The 16,470-nt window shown below is 47.7% G+C and overlaps 1 protein-coding gene across 2 annotated transcripts in view; it reads right to left on the bottom strand.

The window, feature by feature from the left end:
• The window catches only part of KIAA1257 (KIAA1257 ortholog), an 86,040-nt gene that overhangs the window by 23,590 nt on the left and 45,980 nt on the right, over positions 1-16,470 (bottom strand). For both annotated transcript variants that reach the window (XM_010354648.2, XM_030942710.1), the window contains 3 exons: positions 14,197-15,101; positions 3,739-3,933; positions 1,055-1,352 (listed from right to left, as the gene is read on the bottom strand). In XM_010354648.2, coding sequence (XP_010352950.2) covers positions 1,055-1,352; positions 3,739-3,933; positions 14,197-15,101 — 1,398 coding nt within the window. The remainder of the gene's footprint in view (positions 1-1,054; positions 1,353-3,738; positions 3,934-14,196; positions 15,102-16,470) is intronic.

Here is a 16,470-nt window from a genome sequence, read left to right on the forward strand (position 1 = left end):
AAACAGAAAAAGCAGAATTGATAAATCCAAGAACTGGTTCTTTTGAAAAAGCTAAAAACCTGAACACTAATGGAAAAAACAGCCAGGCACAGTGACTCACACCTGTAATCCCAACACTTTGGGAGGCCAAGGCAGGAGAATCCCTTGAGCCTAGGAGCTGGAGACCAGCCTGGGCAACATAGCAAGACCCAATCTCTTAAAAAAGTAAAAAAAAATTAACCAGGTATGGTGGCACATGCCTGCCTACTCAGGAGGCCAAGGTGGGAGGACTGCTTGAGCCCAGGAGTTGGAGGCTGCAGTGACCCATGATCAAGTCATAGTACTCTAGCCTGAGCAACATAGTGAGACTCAGATTCAAACAAAATAAAAGAAGTCTGTTCTTTGGTTTTCATAAAGAATGCACACATATAAAACTTACAAGCTTCTAGGAGACTTCTGTTTTTAAACTGGAGAATTGCAGGGGATGGTAGGGCCTTCACACAGACCACGAGCAGACAACTCCAAGTCATACCACAGATATTTGTGTTTTCATGTCCTTTTGGTTGGCATGGGGTGAGCGAGGTTCTCCTTGCCATTCAGGCCGCATAGCACCAGCCTTCTACCTTCTCACCAGCTTCTCAGTCTCCCATTCTCTCCCTCTGTCATGCAGATTAGTTTATGTCCCATGTTGCTTGGACATCTTACGACACTTATGCCCTGAGCAACCTAAGCAACATGTTACTTACACACACACACACACACACACACACACACACACGTGCCACAGTTCTTTCTCTATAATGAACTCTGGGGGCCATGATAAAGGTAATACACCTAATAGCATTCCTTCTCACCTTCCAGGAAGGACAAGGTTATCTAGGACTGGGAGTGAAGGTTTTTGACATGGCTCAGCCCCACCTCCTGCACTTCTTGCCCATCCAGTGGGGTAACCCAGGCCAGGAGCGCAAGCACGGACCAGAGGCAAATGTCTCACTCAGGAATATGCCTCTCAGCAGGCACCTGGACCGCCCAGGTGAGGCCTGGGAGCTCCAAGTTGGAGAGGAAGGCGGCCCACCTGGATGAAACTGTGCTTTTTGTCTTTGTTCTTCAGCAGCATGGCACTCCGCCACTGCAGGTACTTCTCCTGATGGGCGTGGATCTCTAAGGTGAGGCTGGAGTCCCGACCGTGGTAGTCCTCAAGATTGGGGGCGGGCTGAGGTGGTAGGGCAAACCGTTTCTCATCTGTGAGTTCTTCTTGCGAAAGGGGCATCCCAAACTCTTGGCTCAAGTCTTTGATCATAGCAGCGGAGGGCAGCAGGTTCCTCACCATCACGTCCCAGAGGGTGGTGCTGTTATAGCAGATGTCGTGGATCCTGGAACAAAGAACCACTGCCCCACTGAACCTCTCCTACCTTGCAAGACAGGTGTAATCACTCCCATCCTACAGCAGGAAATGAACACTCAGAGGCTGCTTAGCTGATCCCAGGCCCTGGAGCTTGTAATGAAAGAGCTCCCATTCCAGTCTGCTGAGCCTGGGCTCCCGGCAAAAGCCTCCTTCTCCATCTTCTCCCCAGCCCCCAGAAGCCAAAGGCTGCCAATGGTTTGCTCTGAGTGCTGCTGTGTTCCTGTGTCCTTAGCCATGATTCCCCTCCTCCCATACCCCATTGGGACACAGCCCCACCAGCTGCCCATCAGGGATGTAGAGCACAGAGCCTTCCGCACCAGGAGGACATCATGCAAGGAGCCTCAGGGGGCTGGCTAATAGAGGAGGAGGAGGAGGCTAGAGAGAGAGTCCTCAGCAAAGCTCAAGGACCTCCCCAGCCCTGAAGCCTCCTCCTAGGTGCCTTCTGCCATGGCCTGGTGTGCAGTGGCATTGGGTCCAGAACCCATGCTCGGTCATGGCTGTTGGCTGCTGACTGTCTCAGCTGCCTCCGAAGTCCACTGTGCGGTAGATGCCTGCCCTCACTCTCACTGTCATAGTGATCCTGGGACAGCCTTAGCCTTTCTGAATATGGTTTCCTCACCCTCAGATAGAAATAAAGCTATATGGATGCAAGTACCTTGGATGCAGTAAGCACTTCCTAAAAAGTGTGCTTCTCTTTCCTTCATAGAACCTGCAGCTACCTCCTGTCACCTACCAGGCAGGACCAGGTCTGGCCTCCTCCCAAATGCTGTGGCACCACCCCATATGCCAAAGATGAGGGCCACAGAATCAAAGAAAAGCCTCTTGGTTCCAACCAAGATCTTTATCCTTCCTATCTCTCCAGCCTCCTCCGCCTCCTTCATTAATACATCCAGCGAGCACTAGCTAGGGCCAGACCTGTTGCTGGCTCTAAAAATATAAAGACAGGGTTTGTACCTCCTGCCCCACACCCAGCAGCAAGTGAACTGTCCGCCTGCTGAACATCCCCTGGCCCTTCCTCAACAGCAGCCTCTCCTGCCCTGGGGAAAGAAGCAGCCCCCTCCTCCATGCCCCTGCTGGGTCCCAGGGCACCTGTGTTCTTTATGTCATCTCTCCTTCTGAACTGTGGCCTCCTGAGAGTGGGGACTGGTGTGCTCACAGCTCCCCTAGAGCCATTGTGGGCTAGCAGCTGCTCAATGAGGGAATGGTGAGACCCTGGTTGCCCAGGCTGGAGTGCAGTGGTGTGATCTCAGCTCACTGCAACCTCTGCCTCCCAGGTTCAAGCAATTCTCCTGCCTCAGCCTCCTGAGTAGCTGAGACTACAGGCATGTGCCACCACGCCTGGCAAAGTTTGTATTTTTAGTAGAGATAGGGTTTCTCCATGTTGGTCAGGCTGGTCTCGAACTCCCGACCTCAGGTGATCCACCCACCTTGGCCTCTCAAAGTGCTGGGATTACAGGTGTGAGCCCCTGAATCCGACCTGTTTTTGTTTGTTTGTTTCTGAGATGGAGTCTCACTCTGTCGCCCAGACTGGGGTACAATGGCTCGAACTCAGCTCACTGCAACCTCTGCCTTCCAGGTTCAAGAGATTCTCCTGCCTCAGTCTCCCAAGTAGCTGGGATTACAGGCGTGCGCCACTACACCTGGCTAATTTTTGTATTTTTAGTAGAGATGGGGTCTCACTATGTTGCCTAGGCTTGTCTCAAATTCCTGGGCTCAAGCCATCCTCTCACCTCAGCCTCCCAAAGTGCTAGGATTACAGGTGTGAGCCACTGTGCCCAGCCCACACCTGGCTAATTATTAACAACTTTTTTTTTTTTTTTGAGACCGAGTCTTGCTCTGTCGCCCAGGCTGGAGTGCAGTGGTGTGATCTCCACTCACAGTGAGCTCCACCCCCCGGGTTCAGGCCATTCTCCTGCCTCAGACTCCCTCAGTAGTAGCTGGGACTACAGGCGCCCGCCGCCACGCCCGGCTAAATTTTTTTTTTGTATTTTTAGTAGAGATGGGGTTTCACCATGTTCACCAGGATGGTCTCGATTTCCTGACCTCGTGATCCGCCCGCCTCGGCCTCCCAATTTTATTAACAAATTTTTGTGGAGATGAGGTCTTGCTCTGTTGCCCAGGTTAGAAAATGGGGTTTAACCAGCCACTCCCTCCTCAGGTGATTCCAGGACATGCCCCAAGAACTGCAGACGCTACAGAGTCACAGCATCTGGGCAGATGCCCTCCTTCCCCCACCGTCTGTTGGGGCCACTATGTAGTTTCTGGACGCCCCAGCTCGCCTGTTTGGGCGCAGAGTGCTAAGAAGCGCCCCTTCCGCTGGGGCGCAGGACCCCATGCGGGCTGCCACTGCCCACCTGGTCAGTGCCTGGAAGACCTGCCTCCACTCAGTGTCTCGCAGGAAAAGCACCGCCTGCTGCAGCAGCAGCTCCGTGGGCTGGAAGAGGTGCACGTGGTACAGGATGGCCTCCAGGTCCCCATAGAGCCGGCTGCGGAATAGCAGCTGCGAGTTGTACAGCACCTTGTATTTCCCGTGTTCTGACCTGGGAATCCTGCAAGAGACAGAAGGCCAAGGGCCAGAGCTAACTTGTGTGGCAGCTTCCTGGGACACCGTGGTGAGGGTGCACTGTCAGGTACAATTTTATGTTCTTTAAAAACAAGCCCAGGGGCCGGGTGTGGTGACTCATGCCTGTAATCCCAGCACTTTGGGAGACTGAGGTGGGCAGATCACTTGAGGTCGGGGGTTCGAGACCAGCCTGACCAACATGGAGAAACCCCATCTCTAGTAAAAAATAGAAAATTAGCCAGGCATGATGGTGCATGCCTGTAATCCCAGCTACTCGGGAGGCTGAAGCAGTAGAATCGCTTGAACCCGGTAGGCAGAGGTTGTGGTGAGCCAAGATCATGACATTGCACTCCAGCCTGGGTAACAAGAGTGAAACTCGGTCTCAAAACAAAAACAAACCAAAACGAAAAAAAAAAAGCCCAGGGGGGTGGAGGCTGCAGCGAGCCCTGATGGCGCCAGTGCACTCCAGCCTGGGCAACAGAGTGAGATCCCATCTCAAAACAATAACAAAAGACAAGGTTGGTAATGAAGACTATACTAAGATAAAAATATAGCAATTTAAAAGTATAAAAAATTAACTAAAATAATAGAAAAAACAAAAAGAATATGATGATAATGAATGCCTCCTGGTAGACACAACATCTTTCAAAACCTGGGGCCTTGACAGAGAACTGGCAGTGAAATGTTGAAATTGACCTGATCTGGCTCATGGCCTGTGCCTCCCAGCCCCTTCCTGCCCCCACTCAGCCCCTCACCACCCCTCCAAGCCCTGCCCTGGCACTCGCACTCTGCACTATGGCAACACCAGCCTGGCAGGGTTTCTATGCACAGCCTACTCTCATTGCCCTGCACTGGCCTATGCCAATCCTCCGCCTTTTTGAACCTGGTGAAGTCTACAATGCTTTCATCTCCCCTTCAGGGATCTGTGTGCTTGGTCAGGGGTAGGTCCTCTTTTGTGAAGTATTTGGGTATTTTGCCCATACTTTCCACTGGGATGTTTTCTTATTGATTCACAGGACTTTAAAAAATATATTTAGGATACTAATTATTGGTCAGTTCCAGACACTGCAAATAATTTTGTTTGTAGCTTGTCTTTTTACCATATTTACGGTGTCGTGAAAGTTGATCACGTGCATTGGGTCATTCTCATCACACCCAACTAAAACAGAGTCGAGAGGTGGGGAGAAAGCACCCAGGGCACGCAGCACTACTCCAGGAATGTCATACTCCGCAGCCTGGCTGCTGAGGCCGCCTGCTCCAACCTGAAGCCAGTCTTATCTCATAGCTACTGACACCACCTGCTGCAACTCCAAGACTACTTTTACTCACTGACACTCGCCAGTCGGAGGTTGCCAGTGCCCTAAAACTTTGTTTTGTGTAAAACACAAAACAAAGTGAATTCTCAAAACAATACCTAACATTTTTATAATGCCCCTCCTTTTTATAAAACCTCCAACCTTCTGTTTTTCAGACATACTGAAGACTGCCCAGCCTGTGTGTGTACCTCAAATTGTAATTCTTGCTTCCCAAATAAAATTTTTAAATTTAGAGATTCATCTCTGTATTTTGACTTTGACAGTATCTTTTGATGAGCAGAAGTTACTTTTAACATTGCCAAATGTACAATTCTTTTCTTCTTTGTCCTTGTCTGGTTCAAGAACTCTTTCTCCATTCTGGGGTCATGAATATGTTCTTCTATATTTTCATCTATAAGCTTTGTAATTTTGCTTTTCAAAAATAGATTTTTCACTTTGGGAGGTCAAGGTGGGCAGGTTGCTTGAGCCCAGGAGTTGGAGGCCAGCCTGGCCAACCCGGTGAAACCCCATCTCTACAAAAAATACAAAAATAATCTGAGCATGGTGGTACACACCCGTAGTCCCAGCTACCTGGGAGGCTGAGATGGGAGAATGGCTTGATCCCTGGAGGTAGAGGTTGCAGTAAGCCCTTGTACCACTGTAGTGAGCCTTTGTACCGCTCAGCCTGGGTGACAGAGACAGACCCTGTCTCAAAAAAAAAAAAAAAAAAAAAAAAAAAAAAAAAAAAAAAAGCCCAGGCACGGTGGCTAACACCTGTAATCCCAGCACTACGGGAGGCTGAGGTGGGTGGATCACGAGATCAGGAGATCAAGACCACTGTGAAACCCATCTCTACTAAAAATACAAAAAATTAGCTGGGCGCGGTGGCAGGCACCTGTAGTCCCAGCTACTCAGGAGGCTGAGGCAGGAGAATGGCGTGAACCCGGGAGACGGAGTTTGCAGTGAGCCGAGATCATGCCACCGCACTCCAGCCTGGGCCACAGAGCGAGATTCTGTCTCAAAAAAAAAAAAAAAATTTCTGGTGAAATCTGAGATCAGATCATTGTAGTCTACTTAGTTATACTGTGTCAATCAGTAGTAGTTATATAAGATGTCACCATTGGGGGAATTGGGGGACGTTGAGTAATGAGTACATGCAACCTCTCCACTATTTTTGCAATTTCAAAGTTAAAAGTTTAGGCCATCCCAGCACTTTGGGAGGCCGAGACGGGCGGATCACGAGGTCAGGAGATCGAGACCATCCTGGCTAACACGGTGAAACCCCGTCTCTACTAAAAATACAAAAAAACTAGCCGGGCGAGGTGGCGGGCGCCTGTAGTCCCAGCTACTCGGGAGGCTGAGGCAGGAGAATGGCGTAAACCCAGGAGGCGGAGCTTGCAGTGAGCTGAGATCTGGCCACTGCACTCCAGTCCGGGCGACAGAGCGAGACTCCGCCTCAAAAAAAAAAAAAAAAAAAAAAAAAAAAAAAAAAAAAAAAAAAAGTTTAGGCCAGGTGCAGTGGCTCACACCTGTAATCCCAGCACTTTGGGAGGCTAAGGCGGGTGGATCACCTGAGGTCAGGAGTTCGAGACCAGCCTTCCCAACATGGCAAAACCCCATCTCTACTAAAAATACAAAAACTTAGCCGGGCATGATGGTGGGTGCCTGTAATCTCAGCTACTAGGGAGGCTGAGGCAGGAGAGTTGCTTGAACCCGGGAGGCAAAGGTTGCAGTGAGCCAAGATCGCACCATTGCACTCCAGCCTGGGCAACAGAACGAGACTCTGTCTCAAACAAAAGAAAAAAAATTTAGCTGGGCATGGTGGCACATGCTTGTGGTCCCAGCTACTTGAGAGGCTGAGGTAGGAGGATCGCTTGAGGCAGGGGGGTCAAGGCTGCAGTGAATCGTGACTGCACCACTCCACTCCAGCCTGGGTAACAGCAATAAACCCTGTCTCAATAAAAAGAAAGAAAGAAAGAAAAAGCTCAAAAAAAAAACAACAAAGTTAAAAGTTTAAAAACAGGGGCTTGGTCTACCTAGACTAGAGTTGATTTTTATGAATTGTGTGAGCCAGCAAATTAGGAACAGATTGGAATTTCCTCAGACCCATAAGGACATCTACAAAAACCCTACACCTAACATCATAGGTAGTGGGGAAACACTGATGCCTTCTGCCGCAGAGACCAGAAACAAGGCAAGTGTGTGTGCTTTCACCAATCTTTTTTTTTTTTTTTTGAGGCGGAGTCTCGCTCTGTCGCCCAGGCTGGAGTGCAGTGGCGCGATCTCGGCTCACTGCAAGTTCTGCCTCCCGGGTTCACACCATTCTCCTGCGTCAGCCTCCCGAGTAGCTAGGACTACAGGCGCCCGCCACCACGCCTGGCTAATTTTTGTATTTTTAGTAGAGATGGGGTTTCACCGCGTTAGCCAAGATGGTCTCGATCTCCTGACCTCGTGATCCGCCCGTCTAGGCCTCCCAAAGTGCTGGGATTATAGGAGTGAGCCACCTTCACCATTCTTATATAAAACAATACTGCACGTCCAGGCCAGTACCACAAGGAGATGAAGATATACAGACTGAAAGAAAGAAATGTAATTATCCCTATTTGCGCATGACATGATGATCAGTATAGAAAATCCCAAGGAATCTCCCAAAAAACAAAACAAAAACTCCTGGAACCAGTGAGTTTCAGCAAGGCTTTAGGATATAAAATCAACATACAAAAATCAGTTCTATTTCCAGATATAGCAGTGGTTGCCAGGGATTAAGGATGTCTTTCCTTTTTTCCTATGGAACACAATTATCCTAACACCACTTATTGAAAAGTTTATCCTTTCCCTACTGAACTTCTTTGTCCACTAGAGTTACTTATTTATTTTTTTTGAGACAGAGGCTCTCTCTGTTGGCCAGGCTGTAGTGCAGTGGCGCGATCTTGGCTCACTACAATCTCTGTCTCCTGGGCTCAAGCAATTCTCCTGCCTCAGCCTCCCAAGTAGCTGGGATTATAGGCATGTGCCACCACGCCTGGCTAATTTTTGTATTTTTAGTAGAGACAGATTTTAACCATGTTGGCCAGGCTGGTCTCGAACTCCTGACCTTGGGTAATTGCCCACTTTGGCCTCCCAAAGTACTGGGACTACAGGTGTGAGCCACTGTGCCCAGCCTAGAGTTACTTTTTAATTGAGATATAATTTACATGGCAGACAATTTACCCATTTGTAAAGTATAATTCAATAGTTTTTCATCTATTTAGTGCAACCACTACCACCATCATCAATTTCAGAACATCTCATCACCTCAGAAAGAAACCCCACACCCCTTAGCTATCACTCTGTATACTCCCAACCCCCTGAATACCCCCACCCCTGATCCACTGCCCTAAGTATCTGCCAATCCAGTGGTCCCCAACCTATTTGACACCACGGAATGGTTTCATGGAAGACAATTTTTCCATGGATGGGGTTGGGGGGATGGTTTCGGGATGAAACTGTTCCACCTCAGATCATCAGGCATTAGATTCTCATGAGGAATGCGCAACCTAGGTCCCTCGCGTGCACAGTTCACAAAAAGGTTCCCACTCCTATGAGAATCTAATGCTGCTGCCGATCTGTCAGGAGGTGAAGCTCAGGCAGAGCTTGCTGACCTCCTGCTGTGCAGCCCGGTTCCTAACAGGCCAGAGACTGGTACAGGTCCATGGCCCAGGGGTTGGGGACCCCTATACTAATCTACTTTCTGATAGATTGGTCTCTTCTGGACATTGCACATAAATTGAATCATGTCATATACGACATCTTGTGGCCAGCTGCTCCTCCTCAGCATGTTTTCAAGGTTCATCCATAGTGTAGCATGTGTCAGTGTTTCATTCCTTTTTATGTCCAAATAGAATTCCAGTGTATGCATATCCCATCATTTGTTTACCCTTTTACCACTTGATGGACATTTGGACTGTTTCCATCTTTTGGCTGTTATGAATAATGCTGTTATAAACATGAGTGTACAAGTTTAGTACACTAATTAGCAATAATCCACACATTAGTGTGGGTATACATGTTTTCACTTTCTTGGGCACAGATCTAGGAGTGATATTCCTGGGTCATATGGGAACTCTGTGTTTCATCACTTGAGGAACTGCCAGAGTGTTTTCCAAAGTGGCTGCACTTATATTCCTGGCAGCAGAGAAGGACACTTCTGATTCCTCCACATCCTCGCCAATGCTTGTCATTACTGGACTTTTGGATTCTATCCATCCTAATGAGTAGGAAATAGCATCCCATTGTGTAAGATTCATCCTTTTGAAGTAGAACATTCAGTGTTTTTTAGTATATTTATTCCCCACCAATTTTGCAATATCACATATGTCATACAGCAAATGAACACTTATGTGTAGGTCTGTTTCTGGATTCTCTATTATATTCCATAGGTCTGCTTGTCTATCTCTGAACCTATCTTAATGACTATAGTTTATCATGAGTCTTGATATCTAGTACAGCAAGTTCTTCTATCTTGTTCTTATTCAAGGGTATCTTTTTTAAAAAAAGACCTTTGCATGTTGCTGTAAAGTTGCTTTAAAATTCCAACAGCTTTTAAAGTATGGACCTTGATTTAAAAAAAAAGTATGAACCTTAACACGCAAAAGTTTAAAATTTTAAAATCAATGTCCATACTTTAAAAGCTGTTGGGATTTTTAAAACTGGAAGTGCACTGAATCTATAGTTCAAATTTGAAGATAACTGAGCCTTTAGAATATTGAGTCTTCAAATTCATGAACATGGTATCTCTCTCCACTTATTTATGTCTTCCTTAATTTTTCCTGAAGTACTATAATATTCATGATGGACATCTTTCACATCTTTTTGTCAAATTTAGTCCCATGAGTTTCATATATTTTACTTTAAATGTGTTCCAATTTTTAAAAATTAGTTTTCATATGTAGATGGTATTCAAAATTTGATATTTTTATACTAATTTTTATATTCAATACCACATTAAATAATCTTACCTGAACATATTTTTGGTATTATTTTTAAAATTTCTTATAAATTTTTAAATATATTGGCATAATTTGAAACACATATCAATGTCTGCAACAACTATAATTATGTCTCAATAATTTTCAGACATTTTTCATTTCCAAATAAGCATTTTAAGGCTATACATTTTCTTCTGACTAATGCTTCAATATCACTCTGCAAATCATTTATTTATTTATTTATTTATTTTGAGACAGAGTCTCACTCTGCTGTCCAGATTGGAGTGCAGTGGCATGACCTTGGCTCACTGCAATCTCTGCCTCCTGGGTTCAGGAGATTCTCTTGCCTCAGCCTCCCGAATAGCTGGGATTACATGTGTGTGCCACCACGCCCAGCTAATTTTTGTATTTTTAGTAGAGATGGGGTTTCACCATGTTGACCAGGCTGGTCTCAAACTCCTGACCTCAGGCGATCCGCCCACCTTGGCCTCCCAAAGTGCTGGGATTACAGACATGAGCCACTGCACCCAGCCCACCCTGCAAATTTAGATAATATATTATTTTCATTATTGTTCAGTTCAAAAATGTCTAATTTCCATTATGATTTCTTTTTGACCCACAAGTTATTTGGAAGTATGGTTATTAATTTCCCTGCATATGAACTTTTTTCTGGTTAATGATCTGTGTTTTATTTCTAGCCTAATTCAACTGGGTTCAATGAGCATGCTCCATGTTATTTCTGCCACTGGAAAATGCTTTCGAGATGTAATTCATATACTATCTGCCCAGCATTAGCCAAACCACAAAGTTTGAGGGCACAGTCCCCAAGACCACCCTTACTTCTGACGCCGACTGCAAGTTCAGGAGGTTTCTGAGACTGCCCTCTGGTTTGATAACATGCTAGAAGGGCTCACAGAACTCACTGAAAGTGAGTTCTACACTCACAGTTACAGTTGTACTACAGGGAAAGAATACAGATTAAAATCCGCCAAGGGAACAAACACACGGAGCAGAGTCCATGACGGCTCCAGACACAAAGCTTCCACTGTCCTCTCCTTGTGGGGCCAGATGTGCTACCCTCCTAGCACTGGTGAGTGGTGGCGTGCAAGCACACTGCAGCCAGGCAGCTCGCCCCAGCCCTGGTGGCCAGAGTTTCCAGGGGGCTCCACTGCACAAGTATGGCAGGCGGGCTGACCACCTACATGGCTGAACTGTCTCCTGATTCTGCATGACCCAAAGCCCCCATCCCAAAGCACCCGGTTGGTCTTTCTGAAGGGTCAGCCTCCATGCTGTGACTGTCAGGTGTGGCCAGTCCCCTCCCTGAACAAAGACACTCCTATTAGGTGTGACTCAGATCGCCTCCCAGGAGCCAAGGGCAGAGCCCAGACTGTTCCTGGGCCAGGCCACATTCTCTGCTACACACGACAAAACTTTTTTTTTTTTTTTTTTTTTTGAGACGGAATCTTGCTGTGCCGCCCAGGCTGGAGTGCAGTGGCATGATCTTGGCTCACTGCAACCTCCACCTCCCGGGTTCAAGCGGATTCTCCTGCCTCAGGCTCCCAAGTAGCTGGGATTACAGGCACCTGCCACCACGTCTGGCTGATTTTTGTATATTTAGTACAGATGGGGTTTCACCACGTTGGCAAAGCTGGTCTTGAACAAAACTCAACCTTTTAAAGTGCATGAATGAGTGGTTTTGACTACATTCACAATGTTGTGCAGCCATAAACACTATCTAGTTCTAGAACATCCTCCACACCCCTAATGGCAACCCTGTGCCCACTGGCAGTGGCTCCCCGCTTCTCTCTTGCCCTCCCCTGAGTGGTTATCCCTGGCAACCACCAGCCTACCTATCTCTATGGATTTGCCGGTTCAGGACATTTCACAAACACAGAATCATACAATATGTGCCCTTTTGTGTCTGGCTTCCTTCTCTTCCTTCCTTCCTTCCTTCCTTCATCCTTCCTTCCCTTCCCTCCCTCCCTCCCTCCCTCCCTCCCTCCCTCCCTCCCTCCCTCCCTCCCTCCCTCCCTCCCTCCCTCCCTCCCTCCCTCCTTTCTTTCTTTCTTTCTTTCTTTCTTTCTTTCTTCTTTCTTTCTTTCTTTCTTTCTTTCTTTCTTTCTTTTCTTTCTTTCTTTCTTTCTTTCTTTCTTTCTTCTTTCTTTCTTTCGACAGAGTTTCGCTCTTCTTGCCCAAGCTGGAGTGCAGTGGCATGATCTTGGCTCACCGCAACCTCTGCCTCCAGGGTTCAAACAATTCTCCTGCCTCAGTCTCCCGAGTAGCTGGGATTACAGGTACGTGCCACCATGCTCGGCTAAGTTTTTCTTTCTTTTTTTTTTTTTTTGAGACGGAGTCTTGCTCTGTCACCCAGGCTGGAGTGCAGTGGCCGGATCTCAGCTCACTGCAAGCTCCGTCTCCCGGGTTCCCACCATTCTCCTGCCTCAGCCTCCCGAGTAGCTGGGACTACAGGCGCCACCACCTCGCCCGGCTAGTTTTTTGTATTTTTTAGTAGAGACGGGGTTTCACCGTGTTAGCCAGGATGGTCTCGATCTCCTGACCTCATGATCCGCCCGTCTCGGCCTCCCAAAGTGCTGGGATTACAGGCTTGAGCCACCGCGCCCGGCCTCGGCTAAGTTTTTCTATTTTTAGTAGAGACGGGGTTTCACCATGTTGGCCAGGCTGGTCTTGAACTCCTGACCTCAGACAATCCCCCCGCCTCAGCCTCCCAAAGTGCTGGGATAACAGGTGTGAGCCACCATGCCTGGCTTTCATTTCCTTTTATGGTTCAATTATTCTATGGACTTATTATCTTTTGTTCATCAGTTGATAAACATTTGGGTTATTTCCACTTTTTTTTTTTTTTTTTTTTTGAGACAGGGTCTGGCTCTGTCACCCAGGCTGGAATTCAGTGGCATGATCTGGGCTCACTGCAACCTCTGCCTCCTGGGTTCTTCCACTTTGGCCACCCAAGTAGGTGGGATTACAGGCAGGAGCTACCATGCTTGGCTAATTTTTGTATTTTTTGTAGTAACAAGGTCTCACTATGTTGCCCAGGGTGGTCTTGAACTCCTGGGCTCAAGTGATTCCAGGATCGCCTTAGCCTCCCAAAGTGCTGGGATTATAGGAGTGAGCCACTGCACCTGGCCTGTTTTCACTTTTTGACTATTATACATAACACTGCTATGAACATGTGTGTACAAGCTCTTGTGTGGAAATACGTTTTCAGTTCTCCTGGGCTTATAATAGATACAAGGTCAGCTTCTCCCGGTGCCTCTGGGCCCATCAGCATAGGAAGGCAGGTCCGGAGAGGTGCAATCCCCTTCTGGGCAGACAGCCTCAACTCCTGGACTCCCTACTGCAGACAAGTGGGTCCTGGGGCATCTGAATTCTGAAGACAGATGGTGGCCCTCCAGACTAAAGGAGGGAGATCCTATCTACCCAAACTAGTATACCTGCAAATTGTGAAAGGGAGAGGTGTCATGTCATCAAAACTAAAGAATGGAGGAACTGCAAAGGGCTACCTGCTGCAGCCCAGAATTGGACACTTTAATTATTCACCTCTAGTGTCCCCATTGAGTGGCCCCCAGGTCCCCTGAAGGCCTTCAGAGAAGGGCAACTTCCTGCAGCCTAAGCAGCCCCTCCATCTTCAAAATGATCTTCCCTGGGGCAAGCTGAAATCTAATACAGAATATTCTGCTCCTGGTTAGCCACAGTAGCCCTTGGCTCAGAACCTTGAAGACAGGCCCCACTCTCCTGGACCCCTCAGTCATCTTAGATACTCCTGAATTCCTCCCTGCAAGCAAAGGCAATCGAGTCTTCAGGTCCAATGACTAAACCCTGGTAAGTACCTCACAATGAACCCCGAAAGGAGACTCACAAACAAGGACATTGAACCTCTGAACCTAGGCTTGACTCTGAAAGACCTCTCCACTCCCTCGGCATCCAGATGCCATCATTTTTATGTAAAATGTAAAACAAACCACTTACCAGCTTTGGTGGTTCTCCCACAGCTGCCTCAAGCCTTGGTTGGCCAGGCCTTCCAGGATGAAAAGGTGGGTCTTCCCGTCCAGCAGGTGGAAGCCGGTGAGTACATCCAGGTACTGCTGCTCCTGGACCCGCATACGCATCTTGAAGGCCGACAGGATCTGCTGCAGGGTCCTGACGGGGTAGGAGTCCAGGCCGAGGGCCTTAGCGTTGATCATAGTGATGTCCTGCAGCAGGCTGTGGAGCAGGGAGACCTTCTTAAAGTCAAAGACGAAGATGATGCGGCCAAACTGGGAGCCCCCGAGGTTGGGATCGGCAGCTCTGGCCCCGGCCCTCAGTGGCACTGCGATGTCCACTCGTAACTTGAGCTGGGAGTCAGCCTCTAGGTAGTTGCCCATGGGCATTGGGCCATGCTGGTGGCCATCTCTGGGGACCCCAAGCCCCACAACCTTCCTTCTCCTGCTATCCTGGCTGCAGTGCGTGGGCTGAACCTCACAGCTGTGGATGGGGACGGCCAGGTTCAAGTACTTGTGGCCAAGGAGGAGGTCAGCAAAACTGACCTGGGCGATCCCATAAGGGTACCACATCTTGTTCTCGGATTCAAAGGGGTTGTTCTCTGTCTCTCTGGGAGAGATGAGGGCCTGGAAGTTGAGGTATGAATCCAGGGGGTCCTCCCCAAACAGCACAGGCTTCTGAGAAAACTCCTCTGACTTGCAGTCCCGGTCGTGAACTTCCACCACCATGGGGGGACCCTCCAGGTATTCCCTTAGGTCACTGGGATGCAGCGCCCCAAGGAAGATGACGTTGATGTCCTGGAAATAAACGTGGGTTCCATGGGGCTCCCCCTTGGTCTTGTGAACTGGAGTCTTATGGAACTGGTACTTGCAGTACACGGGCATGCACAGCCTCTACGAGAGAGCAGGACAGTCACTCAGCCCTAGCATGAGGAGCTCAAACCCCAGTGCCAAGCTCATTGCCTGTCCCTGTAGCCCAAGTTTCCTCATCCACAAAATATCCACGAGAGACCCTACTGTGCAAGGTCATTACTAGGACTGCAGACATCATGCATGTGAATGCACTGGGATGGTGACTGGCATGAAACAAGGACTCAAAAAGCATTCGTTAATTATTTTCCTCCCAAAATGTGAGTGCCATGAAGATAGGCCATGTGTCGTTTTTCACACCTGTACTTCTAGTTCCTATCCTAAGGCTGGGCACAGAAAAGGTACAGAGAAGTGATTTTTAGAAAGGAAATTTCTGTTTTCCAAACATACATATCTGGGGGTCGACACAGACCCCTTTAGCAGAGTCACAGGTGCCAAGCTGAAAACGGACACTCTGGGCAGGAGAGAGCCTCAGAGAGGTCTGGGCTTCAGAGAGCACGGAGAACTGGATGGAAAGGATGAGCCAAGCTATGATGAGGCAGACAGCAGGGACACTTGCATGGTTTGACCTTGGTGCTGAGATTTTATTATCACAAATTAAGCCTTGTGGTCTGAATTCGTAATCTAAAGGCACTATTTTACACTGAAGCTGAGAATTTATTCTAAAATAATCCCGGATTGGTGGTGCTCCCAGAGAAGTGGGCGGAGACACAATACCTCTGGAGATACTCACTTTCAACCTGGGCCTCAAAGAATTCCCATCAAGAAAGTTCCATTGAACATGAGATCATGGTAAAAATCACAAAACACCTAAAGACAGAAGTACTACTAGTGAAATCAGATGCACCAAGGCATAAGATATTAGAATGATCAGAGATATAAAATAAGGATATTTGAGAAGTTTAAGTAAAGAAAGAATATAATCAAGGTGAAACCTACTGTATTTCTATTTACTTGTAATAGGCTTGGTACAGTTGAGAAAGCCAAATACCAACCACACAATGGAGAAGCTGAGAACCAACCAGATTTTCTCTGTAAAACCCTCAAAAGACTTGGGAATGGCAAAGCTAGTATCTCTGGAGCTGGCAGTAAAAAGGAAGGCTGGAGCAGAGAGGACTCGGTGCAAGTTCCTTAAGAAGCAGTCAGATCCCTAGGTGTCCCCACAGTGGCTTGGCAGAAGTCTATTAGTTTGCTCTCCAGGCAAAATGTAAATAGGGGGTCCTGAAAACTTCAAAACACTGATGAAAAAAAAGTATGTAAATAAATGGAGAGATATACTATATACACAGATTGGAAGACAACATAGCAAAGATGTCAACTCTCCTCAAACTGATCAGTTTGTAGATTTACAAATGTAATGCAATTCCAATCAAACTCCCAGCACAACTTTTTA

This window comes from Rhinopithecus roxellana, chromosome 1, assembly GCF_007565055.1.
Source record: "Rhinopithecus roxellana isolate Shanxi Qingling chromosome 1, ASM756505v1, whole genome shotgun sequence".
Lineage (NCBI taxonomy): Eukaryota > Metazoa > Chordata > Mammalia > Primates > Cercopithecidae > Rhinopithecus > Rhinopithecus roxellana.